This window comes from Cebus imitator, unplaced genomic scaffold, assembly GCF_001604975.1.
Source record: "Cebus imitator isolate Cc_AM_T3 unplaced genomic scaffold, Cebus_imitator-1.0 Scaffold476, whole genome shotgun sequence".
In the NCBI taxonomy this organism is placed as follows: Eukaryota; Metazoa; Chordata; class Mammalia; order Primates; family Cebidae; genus Cebus; species Cebus imitator.
The window spans coordinates 482,952-497,062 of record NW_016107791.1 but is presented as its reverse complement, the minus strand read 5'-3'; the positions used below and the strand labels follow the sequence as shown (position 1 = coordinate 497,062).

At 49.2% G+C, this 14,111-nt stretch overlaps 1 protein-coding gene across 1 annotated transcript in view; it reads right to left on the bottom strand.

Moving 5' to 3' along the window:
* Positions 1-263: 263 nt before the first annotated feature.
* The window catches only part of EPAS1 (endothelial PAS domain protein 1), a 59,252-nt gene continuing 45,404 nt past the window's right edge, over positions 264-14,111 (bottom strand). Inside the window, exons 9-17 of the mRNA XM_017512714.2 lie at positions 11,043-11,190; positions 10,131-10,345; positions 8,940-9,124; positions 8,258-8,368; positions 6,277-6,767; positions 5,204-5,330; positions 4,890-5,004; positions 4,382-4,555; positions 264-2,450 (exon numbers count right to left, since the gene is read on the bottom strand). Coding sequence (XP_017368203.2) covers positions 2,299-2,450; positions 4,382-4,555; positions 4,890-5,004; positions 5,204-5,330; positions 6,277-6,767; positions 8,258-8,368; positions 8,940-9,124; positions 10,131-10,345; positions 11,043-11,190 — 1,718 coding nt within the window. The 3' untranslated portion in view covers positions 264-2,298. The remainder of the gene's footprint in view (positions 2,451-4,381; positions 4,556-4,889; positions 5,005-5,203; positions 5,331-6,276; positions 6,768-8,257; positions 8,369-8,939; positions 9,125-10,130; positions 10,346-11,042; positions 11,191-14,111) is intronic.

Genomic DNA, 14,111 nt, shown 5'->3' with positions numbered 1-14,111 from the left:
CTAGGATGGACAGTGAAAGCAGAGGCTGCTGCGCCGTCTCTCCCCTTGCCCCCATCTCTCCATGGAGAGAGCTGCCCGCTCACAAGCAGGTCACGATTTGAAAAAGTAGTCTTTCCTTCACCAGTCTTCTTATCAGCTCACTTCAGTAGTCTCATAAAGGTCTGTGCTAATGTTCAGTTTCTATAAACTACTTAATACATACTTCACTTTACATTGGCATAGCCCATGGTAAATCCACAAGAAATAAGAGCCACCAGCAGTGGTAGGATCAGAATACTTTAATAAGATACCAGTGTCAAAATACATTTCCTTATAAAGTTAAGCTCCCATACAATTATAATGTTGTCAGTAGGAATTTGACAATATAATAATGTTCATGAAATCGTTACGTTGACAGGTAAGGTTAATATGAAGCTTGGAATCTTTTCAGAGTGTTTTAGTAAAACTGCAAGGGTAAAATGCCCTTAATGCTGGGCGACACACACAGGAAATTAAATACCAGCATTTACATGTCAGTAACCCTTCTTCAAGTTCTGCCACCCTGTGTGGGGTAACGCTCTGCAGCTAAAATATGATTTAGGCAACACCATGACTAAGGAATTGCTCATATAACTTAAATTTATTTTGAAAGCTACTTTTTGTTTTTTGGCAATAAGTCCATCTAGGCTTACCACATAGTTGGCCCAATGTGCTTTGTGTGTGTTTTTAGAAACTTCTTCATTGTACCCATTACAGAAAAGTTCCATGTAGTTGGTATTGAAAAACCAGAGGTGTCGTCCCTCTTACCCAGTGAGTTGTAAAGTGCTCCGGGAATACTATTTTCAGTGCTTCCTACCTATACATGTCACTACCCTACCCGGAGACCTCAGCCAGGGCCTGTGGACAGGGACCATCCCTGGAGGCCTTGCGGGGCCATCCGGCTGCTGGGTGAGGGGGGCTGCAGGGCTGGTGAGAACCAGCTGCTCTCCCTCTGTGCAGCCTCCTCCTCAGTCCAGCTCCACAGGGCTCAAAGGTCATGAGCTTGGAGGACGTGGACCAGGTCACTACCCCATGTCTGACCCCTCGCTTGCATGAATTCCCATCTAAACCATCTCACGGTAGTTCTGGAAATGTCCAAATGTGCCGTGTGAAAGACCATCCGAGTCACATACCTCAGTGCACTTGAAGGGCTAGCAACAAAACCTTAAGAAGAGTTAGAGCACTTCCTCACCCCGCAGCCCCACAACATGCCATCAGACCCTCTTGGCAGCAATAATAATACATACATACATACATAGTACATAGAGAACGTGAGGAGATAGCACGCAGTGCTCCCACTGAGTGACTCCACTGCTCGGATTGTCACACCTACGGCATATCACAGATGGCAAAATGCCGACAGAGAGAGGCCTTCCACAGTGTCCATACAGGCCATGGGAGCATTGGATAAGTCTGCAGTGTCCACAACACCAAGAAAAATAAAATTAACAGCTTCAAAAAGATCTTAAAGTGATTTTGTGAGCAGGATTCCATTTCCGTTTCTAAGTTTTTAGATATTACAAAGTACCCATATATATGATAAACACTTAACCCCGATATAAATTTTTCCTTATAAAAACCTCAGTTATATTTCTGAATAATAATAAAAAATCCACCAAATGCGGGGGGGGAAACACCAGTTTAGGAAAAGCCACACTGCAACTTTCACAGATAACCACATACGTTGGAGTTCACCCTTCACATGTCTTTTTTTCTAAAATTAGAGCAAAGAGTCAGCTTAAACCAAAAAAAAACCCTGAAATTTACAATATGGTGATTAGTTTTAAAAAAGAAAGGAGAAGGGCTCTGCGAGGGAGAAGCCACAAACCAAGCTTGGAAAGCAAAATCATTTTTGTTTCTCTTTGGCAACAACAATAATGAGGAATCTTTTTAGTAAAATGAAGCCAAAGCTCTCCCTACAGGAGAACAGACATGCACCAAACTTGTTAGTATGGACAGCTGTGTGTGAGGAGAACAGCGAGAGAGAGAAACCTATAGATAATATAAATTAGAAGTAATTAAAGGTAGAGAGAAAAAAAATCTTACAAAATTTAAGAACATTTCAGAACACATAAAACAATTATGTACTTTAAAAATGTGGATAATAAAGTGAGCATCTCAGAAAAAGGCCACTGCTTGGTGACCTGGGCAAGTTTGCCAGGTAAGTTCATCTGTAAATAGTGTGCTGGCGTTAGAAATACCTAGTTGCAAAAACAGATGGAGAGAGTGAAGCTGGTGGGACGGCGGTGGCAGAGGTGCTGCCCAGGTAGAGGGCCTGGCTCAGGTGGCCTGGTCCAGGGCTCTGAGGAGGTCCCCTCCTTGCAGGAGCGTGGAGCTTCCCAGCACGGGCACGTTCACCTCACAGTCATATCTGGTCAGTTCGGGCAGCAGGTAGGACTCAAATGAGGGCCCGAGCAGACGGCTCGCCATGCCTGAAAGAAGGGTGGGCACCATACTTAAAAGGCCTAAATCGAACATTTGGAAAGGTGTTTACTCCTTTGTGACTGGGGAATACCAGTTGGGGAACCCTAATTTCACTCTGCTCCTTCAATGCTGTCTCTCCCATCGCCTGCTCTGGGGGAACGTGTCTGCCTCCAGACCCATTGCCTCAGGTGGGGCACTGAGACCCAACAGAGAGGAAGGCGAGAGGTGCAGGCTGCAGCAGAGGTGGGTGGAAGGAACCCTCACTGAGGCTTCAGGAAGAGCCCGGGGTTGCCGACCCCATGCCCATGGGCAGCTGAGAGGGAATTCTGAACCACCTGGCCCCCATGCTCACATACACAACATGCAGAACACATACACACGCAAACACATCCTTCTTCAAGATTCAAGGATCTGAAAATCCAGTTTCTGGTCACCACCCTTAGCAGTCCTTTCTTCTTGCCTCTGGGCTATTCTGCTCAGGAGGTAGACCCAGGAGTGGCAGAGGGGACACTCCCAGCACTCACACAGGCGTCTCAGGGAGGGAAGGCTTGGGTGGCAGCAGAGAGCCTGGAAGCTCTGCATTCTGCCCTCCGATGTGATGTGTCCACAATCCTTTCCTGGCCCTCTCTGCAGAGAGCTTCATCCTAGTGGCCATTCCCTCCTGCACCTCCTAGCCCAGATCCTTGCTGAGGTCCATGCCTGCCTCCCTGACTTGACTGTGCTCCTATGGACAGTATCGGTGGATACCTGCTCACCATCCCTTGCCAACTTCTCCTCTTATTCATGGTCAGGAATGAGTTTAGTATGATTCAGCTCTTTTGAAAAGAATATGATTTTCCCTTGATTTCAATATTCAAGGTAACTTGTGGGTTTCATAACTGGAAGAGTAACACTGGCTACCTCTTACTGCACACAAATGTATACCAGTCACTGAACTCAACAGCAGGGCTAGAATTTAAGCCCGGGCTGTCTGGGGGTTCTATAGCCTGGACTCTGAGGCATAGAACTGTAACTTTCCCCAAACTGTATTGCTGAGGAAATTGCCTCTTAGGACAGGGGCCTGGTATATTTTTCCATAAACTACAAATTATTTTCATGTCAAACAGAAACCTCATGAAGACATCTATGTTTCACAAGACACTATCAAAGGTGACCCAGGGTTGAAGGCAGGGATAGGTGCCTGCAGTTGAATCAAGTCCAGTGGGGTGGGCCTACCAGAGCTTTCCAGGCTGCTCTCCCTGCAGCCATTTTTGGCAGGCACTCAGCACCTGCCTGAAATCAGAGTGACACCCCAGTGTGTCCAAGGGGCTTTAAAAAAACACATCCACATGAAGAACCGAGGAAAGGATGAGGCTCTGGGATTCTCAGGGTGGAAAGAGCCCTGGATGTCACCTGATCATGGGAGGGTTCCCTCTAAAGCCCTAGGGACAGATGGCCTTCCAGCCCCCTACTGTGATACTCCTCAGAAGGAGCGCTTCCTCCTCCATGCAGCAAGCTCATCCTTGCATACAGTGGAGATCCTCTGCCTTTGGCCAAACTCCTTCCCAACTTTCACTCTGAACCATCTCTTCTTCAACAGGCCCTCACCACTCTGGTGGCCCACTCTTTCATCTGAAAGTGCTCCTGCCAGTCAACACCGGTACAGTGTTCTAGGGGTGGTCAACCCAGTGTTCAGCCCTCTGTGGTCAGTTCAGGGAGCAGGTAGTGGTCTGGATTCTTTCCTTCAGTCTTCTAGCCTGAGTCTGCATTAGGTGTTTTGAGTTTTTTAACCATGTCTCAGATCCAGCCCCTGGGGGTCCTGGTCACTGATGTCACATGGAACTTGTGAGGACGTTCCCTAAATGCAGGGGGGGGACTGAGCCCTGTTCCTGGCACTGTGCAGATGCTGGAAAAAAGCAGAGGTGGGCTTCCCCCGGCATCAGTTCCTGGGCATACCCACCTGACACCTTGTGAGCTGACGACAGGCTGTAGTCCTGGTACTGGGAGGTGTAGCACTGTGGGGGGAACCTGCTTTTGCTGTTCTCCCCAGGGCTGATGGCAGATGGGGGCTGTGGTGGCGGCAGGTGTCTCAGGGGCTGGCCCAGACCCCTCATGGGGTTTTGGATGAACTTATCTGAAAGACCAAAGTCAAGAGGGTGATGGTAGTGCTGGCCTGATAGAGGGGAGAGGCCAGGAAGCCCCCAGCATCCGCTTTCCTTTATAAACTGCTCAGAGTCACCAGAACTGCATCCAGCCTTCAGGACCCTCTGGTGGAGTCATGTAAGCCAAAGTAGAAATGGGAAAGTTGGGTGTGTGGGACTGGCGGGGGACAGATGACACGGCCCCATCCTAACAAGGCTCAGAGAGGCAGGTATGGCCAGTGGTGAGTGAGTAGAAGGAAGGGCTCCCAAGCCCCAGTCCTTCCACCAGAACCCCCAGGGAAGCCCAGGCCTGTGGCCGCTGCTCACCATTGGGGACATTTGCACTCAGTGGCTGGTCCGGCATCAAAGGGCAACTCCCGCCCCTGAGGTTCTTCATCCGTTTCCACATCAAATGTGAAGTGCTGCCACCGGGTGGGTCCCCCTGGGAGTAAAAAGGGCAGATAGAGAGGGGAGAGGACTAGAGAACCAGGTCCCTAGACTCGGTGGGTTGGGTGGGCATAGAACAGCTCTGCCTGGAAGAAGGCTGGCACTTATGGGCTTGGAAGGGCCACATCCCCCCCACCTCAGCAGCCCTGGGGTTCCCTATGGAGAAACCCCTGTGGCCAGTCGGGATAGCTTACCCCGCTCAGGTCCTGAAAGGCTTGCTCTTCATACTCCAGCTGTCGCTTCAGCTTCAGCTTGTTGGAGAGGGCTACCATGGCCGGGCTCAGCATGTCTGGGCCTCGAGCCCCAAAACCCTTTGCAGACCTGCCAAACCCAAGAGAGCAGGCTGTGAGGGAGTCTGGAGTCTCATGCTACCCAGTGCCTTCTCATCCTAGGGCCCTTCCAGGCTCAGTGCTTATGCCTGTGCTGACTCAAAGACCCAAAAGGCAGAGTCTCAGAGGCGGGCTGTGCACCTGCAGGCCAAGCTGGAGCTCTAGCGCCGCCTCCTTCCTCAGCTGTGAGATGCTGAAGGGCTCAAGCCTCCTGGTCTGGGGGGTGGCTGCCTGGCTGGGCAATGTCAGTCCTTAGGAGGGTTTCTTCTGCCCCTGTCTCTCCCCTGCCTTTTGCTCCCACTGAAAACTAGTTAGGCTGCTCTATAAAGGGCAAGTAGCAGTTGCCCCTGGGAGTGGCAGGTCATGTACTAACAACTGTGGCTTAGGCCACTGAGCTCTCAGCTGGTGAAATGAGCATGCTGGAGAGAAGGGAAGGTGGGAAAGGGAAGGCACTTCTGGAGGCTGGGCACAGCTCAGACAGGCTGCAGTGGTGGGGACCTGGGGGCAGTCGAAAGGCAAGGGGGAGTCATGGGCATCTTTTTGCTTTCTTCAACCAGGGTTTCAGGACAGAATTGAGAAAATCGTCACTCAAATTTTCTGTGAGATGATGAACCCAGATAAGGGCACCTGGTGGTGGTCCTAGGGGCAACACTGAGGTACAGGGCTCTCAACAAGCCACTTCTCTCCTTTTCCTGTCCTCAGTCTCCCCTTGATCCCCTCCAGCCCTAATAAAAACCCGTCCTGCTGTAGGCCTCACATGGCTTGAGGTGATTCCCCAAAGTCTGAGCTCAGAGAAGGGCTAAATGGGGTATCAGACAGATGGCTGTGGAGAGGGGCAGGGGCCTCCCTGGGGGTCCAGCTGTCTCACTAGTGGGTGCCTCTCTGCTCCACCCTACCTAGCACAGCCTTGCTGGTGCAGCCGAGTGTCTGCCACTTACCTTGTCTTGAATGTGGAGACATGGGGCGGGGAGACAGGGGGCCCCAACGTCGCTGCTCCCAAGAACTCTGTGCGCTGATCCCCAACAGCCCACTTCATGGGCCCAAAATGTAATGGTGGATCTGGGGGCCACTGGGTGTTGGATCTGCCCCCCATGGAAGAGAGAGGGGTGCTGGCCTGGCCACAGCATGGAGGCAGGGATGCTTTGCTTCCTGCATCAAAGAAGATGGAGGACATGGGCCGGTGCTCGGGCTCTGTCTTCTTGCTCTCCAGCTGCTGCTGAAACTTGTCCAGGAGGAAGGGACTGTGCGAGGCTATAGGGGCCAGTGGTTGGAAGATGTTTGTCATGGCGTTGAAGCAGTGCTGGGGGGTGGACTGTGGGTTCTCCGGCAAGAGCCGCTCCTCCGGGCAGATGGGGCTTAGCTGGAAGTCTTCCCCATCCATAGGGATGTAGGGTGCCAGTGTCTCCAAGTCCAGCTCACTGAAATCCGTCTGAGGGGAGACAGCACAGGCAAAGAGGCAAGGCGGTTGGTGCGACCTCATGGACACTATTCCATCTCGGCTCCTGCAGAGCCATCATCTCAAGCACAGTTTCACAGTGCCGCTCAAACACCGCCACTGGTTCCCTATGGCCTATCAGGAAAACCTCAGACTTGGCTATGGCGTATACACCAACCTCTATCATGTACCAGCCTTTCCCACATTTATCCCCTCTTCTCCTTGCACATCGATGCCACCTCCCAACCCAAACTGAAATGTTCTTCTCTCTCCATCTCGCCTGTCCAGAGCCCACCTTCTCTTTTGAGGCAGCCCCTCTTCCAAAGAGCCAGCCCTGCCCACTCCAGCCTGTGGAGGTTGCCCTTGTCCTACAATGGTTAGGCCTGTGCTGCACACTGTGGCTTCTGGGGAGCCGAGGAAAGCTTGCCCTCTTCTCCCTAAGTTGGCACAGGCCTAAGCAAGCAGTGAGTGTCCGGGTCCATCTGTGGACTCTCGCAGAGTAACAGCCAGACCCCAGGGATAGAGGGAGTTTGGTTCCAATCAACATATACTCAGAGATCATCCCTTTGGTTGGCAGTATCATGATGGATGCTGCAGGGAACACTCATAAGCAGATGCGGAAAACAGTTTCTGCCTTCAGAGACTGACCACCCTCACTGGGTGTCAGCTGACTAATGACTGCAATGCTAAGAAATGCTTAAGGAGCAGAAGCAGATAGTCATGATTAAGTACTACATGATAAATACTACAGTAGTTCTGAGGAGGGAGGGAGGGAGAGGGTGACAGAGAAGCTGAAATAGGGAACGTTTTGCAGAGTAGCTGGGATTTGTGCCAAGTAGGATAAAGATACAAACTGAGTAGCAAGGCAGAAATCTGGTTGAACCCAGACTAAGATAAATGGGGGATTAATGATTTTCCCTTGGGTTTTGTAAAGCATGTACCCCTCCCTCTACCTTATCCTTGTTTACATAGTTTTTACAAGAACATTGGCCTTATGTAACAAATATGCTCCTGAAAAGTTTTATGTAAATGAAAAATTGTCAAACAGATGTTATTTTTTAAATGCATTGCATATAAAGTAATTATTTTTTTAAATCACAAGATGAATGTGTTTGTAAAGGGATTAATTGTCCCCTATGTTTATACATGTTTTATACATTTGGCTATGCTTGTTGAATGTAGGGCCTTTTTAAAGAAAGGTGCAGTGGTATTGTTTTGGTTTTCACGTGCGCTAAGAAAGTTATCTAAGCAGAAGATACATATGCTATGAGTTACCAGTGGAGGAGCTGGATTGACAGTGGGAGGAGCAGGTGACCACAGGCTCCATTACCCAGCACCCCTACCTGGTTAGGGGATCTGGGCCTTGGCCAAGCATCCCCACTGCTCTTTGCAGCAAAGGGATGAGGCTACAAGAACAGATGTGAGCCTTTGATGCCTACCAGACGGCAGGCACACACCCTAGCCCGATCTCCACAGCCACCTACCTGGGTGCTGCATTGGTCCTTGGCCTCTGTGTCCATGGCAAAGAGCTTCTCAATCACTTCAATCTTCAGGTCGTTATCCAGAGAGGTGTAATAGTCTTCAGGACTGTTGGGCTAGGGGGCAGGAAGGAGGAGGACAGAGTCAAAGATATGGCGTTGGTCTCCCTAGAAGTCCAGCATGGAAGAGGAAATACATTCCTGGACCCAAAGGCTCAATTCCATTCCACCATGCAACTATTTGTAGAGAAGCCACTAATGAAAGAGCTGTATGAGTTAGGTCAATTCATCAACCTCTCTAAAGTCCAGTCTCCTCCTCATAAAATGAGGCTAGTTTTGCTTCGTAGGTTGTCCTGTCTTGAGGAGCAAACAGGATACAGGCTCTGGCCAGCAGGGCTGTGCAAACTGTGCAGCTCTATGCCACATAGGGGATGTTACTGCCCTGCACAGGGACTGAGCTGGGGGCTTAAATGCCTTCAAGGAGCTTATTTCATTGAGATTGGGGGATGAATACTAAAAGCAAAAAATAGCTCTGACACCTGGTAGGTAAGTGTCACAGCCACTCTGGGAGGCTCTGTGATAACCTGAGAAGGAGGACAGTCCCTGTCCCAAATGTCCCTTCAGCCATCTGGCAGCAGTCATACATAAGGAGCCCTCTCTGTGTCCTCGCCATAAGAGGACTGCTCACCGTGGAGCAGCTGCTGCTGCTAGTGGCACTGGGGGTGGTGCTGCCCGTGGCGGCTGCCTGGGGCACGGTGAAGGCAGGCAGGCTCCCAGCCTCGCTCTGGGTGCTTCTCAACTCTGTAGCCCACGGCTGGCTTGGGGGCAAGATGGCCTTGCCATAGGTTGAGGACTCCTCAAAGTTCTGATTCCCTGTGGAGACAAGGGCCTGGGAGGTGAACACCCACAACCATCAGGCTCACCCCAAGGCAGAGGAAGCCCAGACACAGCAGAGAAGGCCTTAAGAGGGTCTGGAAGGCATGCCTGGGGCTAGGCCCCCTGTTCCCTGGGGCTTAGCTGGGACACATAGGCCTTTGACTCAGGCTCTGAGTCAATGTACAGACCCTTTAAAGGGAACAGTCTCCTGGAACATTGAATTTTCACAGACTAAATATGTTAGGAGCCACTCTTCCCTGAGGAGCAGCCCTCACGTAACTGCTGGAGAGCTGGAGAACACATCTAAAAGGGGTTGACACAGTCCAGGGTGAGGACTACTCTTCCGGCAGCCACAGCAAGGCCAGGAGAGGGTGGCAGTGGGTGGCTAACTGGGGAGGATGGGGCTTCAAGGGTGTTTCCAGGATGGGCACAGCCAAGGTCTAAAAACCCTTCCGGGGTCTCCAGTAACTTACATCCCTAGGGACAGGCAGACACTTTAAAGTGTCGTGGGTTTGAGGGCTTAATCCCAGGCCTCAATATGTTCTCTGTGTTTTTGGAATTATCTGTCCCAACATTATTCCAACTTAGCTCTCTGCCTAAACAAGCATCTGTCCTTCCAGACCCTGGTTGGAATCTGTCCCATATCTGTGACAATGTCCAAGTTGCCTTGGAGCACATCCCTCACCTCTCGCCTCGCTCTCATCTCAGATTCTCAGCACCCATGGTGGAGAATCGACTCCTCGGGGAGTTGTCCTCTCTTAACCCCTCCTCGTGCAGTGCTGCGTGAGGTCGGACATGGGATGGTCTTACAGGGGCAGGAGCAGCTGCTGTTCTTTTATGCCCAGCAGAGCCTGGCCTCTAACAGGTGATTAACAAGACTTGGGGAAGGGGCTGGGGTCGCTCTGGTTAAGACAAAGCTGCAGCTAGGGAGGCCTGTTATGGTCAGAACTCTTCCCAGCCCCAACAGGGTTCCAGGGACCTGGCTTAGCTAAGAAGCACCCACCAAAATCCAGAGAGATGATGGCGTCTCCTGGTGTGGGGGCCAGCTGGGCCAGCTCCTCGGGCTCCTCCTTTAGCTTGGTGAACAGGAAGTTACTCTTCTCAGACACAGCCCCCTTGCCACTGCTGTCAAAGATGCTGTTCATGGCTATCAGGTGGGGCTTGAACAGGGATTCCGTCTGGTCCATGGAGAACACCACGTCATTCTTCTCAATCTCACTAATGGGAGAAGAGGGCCATTCAGACCTTCCACATTTTCTAGAAAAATTTTGCTCCCCTAGATGCATGAAAACCCTGACAGCTAAGCGCTCAGGCAAAAAATTGGTAGGATCCCCAGGCATTGGCATCTTATAAAGAACCACACAATAGAAGTGTGTGAGCCGTGGGGGTAGTGACAACAGGGGTATCCTCTGAATGTATATCTGTTTCTGATGCTGTTTTATTAAAATATTATTGCACTTGAGAGGGGTGGTATATATGAGGCCAGAATGCTTTTGTTTTGTTTCTAGAAATAACTAGAAATGACTTCCTCTAGCTCTCTTTCCAGATACTGTAGAGTGAAGGCGTGACATCTTTTTTTCCCCAAAGCATGAATAGTCCTCTTTCCTTTTTTCCCATTCAGAAAGTAATGACTACTGTGTGCTGTCTGCCTCCTCATCTGGGTCGGATGCATGCCATAAATGACAGATGACAGGGAAAGGGCAGGAAAAAAAAATCCCAACCCAGTATCCCACTGTTCCCACGACATCCTCAGGAAGCCTTCTCAGTCACAAGGGTTAACCCTGCAAAAGCTCCTTGATGTGATGTCCAGGGCGCTGAGAGGCTTGGTATCTCCTAGGCTTGTCATCCTCAGTCTAGGAAGCTTGGACACCCCCACATACCCTGCACCAAGGCCCGCCAGCCCTCACAGGCTCACCTCAGGACATAGTTGACACACATGATGCACTGGGGCTGCAGGTTGCGAGGGTTGTAGATGACCGTCCCTTGGGTCTCCAGCCACACATAGCCCCCATGCTTTGCGAGCATCCGGTACTGGCCACTTACTACCTGACCCTTGGTGCACACTAGGGGAGGAGAAACACAGCTGAGCTTAGGGAAGTGGGGCAGGGGTGTGCACTATGGGCTCAGGAGATCCCATGGGAGGGCAGTCTAATCTGCAGGGGAACAGATAGAACAGGGCACCAGGGCAGTGAGGACTAGGGAGAGTGACCTGGAAGGGAGCTTCGGGATCATTTCAGCCAACGTTTCATTTTAAATATAGGAAAAGGAGGTGAAGAAAGGTGAAATGAGTTGCCCAAGGCTGTCTACTGAGGGAGGGACCACTCACTATGCAGTGGCCCATCACCAATCCCTGGACAAGTTGGGCTCACAGACAAGCTCAGCTATAAGCAGAACCAAGGCCAGAACCTGCCTTACTTTCTTCACAGGGTTCAATGGGAAGAAGCCCCTCCACACTGGGTAAGGGGGTATCCCCTGTCAAACACTCTGGTGAGGGGACTTCTAAGCAGCTTGGAGAAAGCCTGACCTCAGGGCAGTTTTTTTGACAGCTGACCTACCACCAATACCCTGCTTATGAATACAAGCATTTAAAAAATTGATATCCTTGATTTTTCCAGGTCATAGGCCTGCCACCTTTTGGGCCATTGAAGGTCTGTGATTCACAGCAAAGGCAGAGGCAAACCACCCCACTCTTTCTCTGTTGGGGCTGAGAAAAGGCAGAGACCCCAGCAGCCCATACACAGTCTCTTCATGAGCTGTAATAAATCTCTTATACTCCTGCTTCTCCCAACTGCCCAGCTAGGCTCCCTGCTTATGAGGTTTTCCACTTCTAGATTGTTCTACTAAATGTTCATTCAAAAAGTGCTTTTATTGTCTACACTGGGGAGGGGTTTCACATCACACAGACTGTCCTCCTTCCCTAGTCCAGAATTCTCCATCTACTCCCATTCAAAAGGAATCAATAAATCTCTTTACATTTCTGTCTACTAATGCTAGAATTTTTGGTAGTTTTCTGAACTGCCCATTCCTTGGGAATTTTCAGAATTCCAGCTCAGAAGCTCTGGAATCACAGAGAATTAGGAAAGGGCATGGGGGAAGGATCAGGAAATCTTGCTAACTTGGGGATCTTGGGAAAGGAACAATCCTTCTTGGTTTTGGTTTCCTCCTCTGCAAAACAGGATATTGATAATAATAGTAGTAATGGTAATAATTGTCATCATTAGCTACCCAGTATACCACTGCTATTTGTACTAAGGATCGAATGTACCTGAATGGCTTATCAGGTACATAAGTGTTGACCGACTGTCACTAATACATTTTGTATAGGAAAAGCCACCTCTTTCCCAGAACTACTAATACGTATTGTGCCCATGCCCTGTCACAGTTTGTTACACATTTGTCAATAGTATCATGAGGGGCCACTTGGGAGGATATCTAGGTTCTCTGTAAACACAGAAAGTCTCCCCAGTTCTCCTGGTAGGCTTACAGGCCACCTCCCCATTCATCAGCCCTGTACAGCTTAGGAACATGGCTCACTTCATACTAGTGCAGTTTTATAATCCTTTACACGTTTTGCTTTCCTCTTCAAAAATTTAACAGGCACCTGCAAGGTGCAAGAATTCCTATAACTTACACTTGTATAGTGCTTTGCAGTGTTCAAAACTATCTGATAAGATGAATTTGTTTCTGCAAAGCACTTAGAACAGTGCCTGGCATATAGGGCACTCACTAAGGATGAGGTCATCGTCACTGCCTTTCATAAGCAACACCATGGGGTGCCTACTATTATTCCCACTTTACAGCTGAAGAAACTGAGGCTTAAAACTACTGAGTGATTTGCTGAAAGGCCACTTCAGTGGAAACAGTAGACAGAATTATAGTTCAAATGAAAGATTCCTAGTGTAAGCTTTTTCTATTTGCTCTTAATAAATGTTATTGGGGTCAAATTTACCTTCAATGAACCACACTCCCATTTGAAGTATACAGTTCAACGAGTTTTGACAAAGGTACAGTGGCGGCATAGAACTTTTCCATCACTGCCCCCACCACCCTATTTTTTATGCCTCTAGGCAGTATCAGGCAGCCACTCTTCTGCTTTTTGCCGCTATGTATTGGAATTGTCTTTTCTAGACTTCCATGTAAATGGTTGTATAGGAGTATCTATTCTTGTGTCTGGCATCTTTACACTCGGCATGTTTTGAGATTCATCCTGGTGTTGCCGGCATTTGTGGTTTGTTTCTTTTCATCAATAAGTAGTCTTCCATTGCAGGGATATACCATAATTTGTTTATCCATCTGCCTGTTGACAGATGTTTGAGTTGTTTTCACTTTTTGGTTATTATGGATAAAGTTGCTATAAACATTTGTGTATAGATCTTTGTATGGACATATTTTCATTTTTTTGTGGGTGCAATTGCTGGGTTACATGTAAGAAGCTGCTAAATTGTTTCCAAAGTGGTTGTATAATCCTGTGCCACAGAGAGGATAAATATTTTCTTTTAACATGAGGAAACTAAGGGTAGAGGATTATGTTTTGCATCACCTCATACAAGACAATAGTGACAGAGTCTGAGCTACACAGCAGGTCTTGTGGCTTCTAGTACAGTGGTCTATTACCTTGGTCCACAAATCCCCGGGAGGACCAAATTTTCTGTTGCCACTGTCCTAAACCATCATGGATTCAACAAAGGAAATTAGTTTTATCCTCTCTGCTCACCCTTTATCTGTGCCACTGAGGCTCCTCAGCTGCAGGAAAACGATTCTTGCACAATTTCAAGTGCCTGTATTTAACTTATTTAGACGGTCCTTAATGCAAACCACATTCTGGGTTCTTACTCTTTTTGATCAAACAGTGCAGCAAGCAAAGGTTTTAACTGCATTTCTAACAATTGCAGGCAAGGGCCTGTTCTGTCAATGGAATATAATTAACGCCAGCTTTCTAATCATCTGCTCATTAATGCCAGCCTTGGTGAAGGGCCTGCTACTT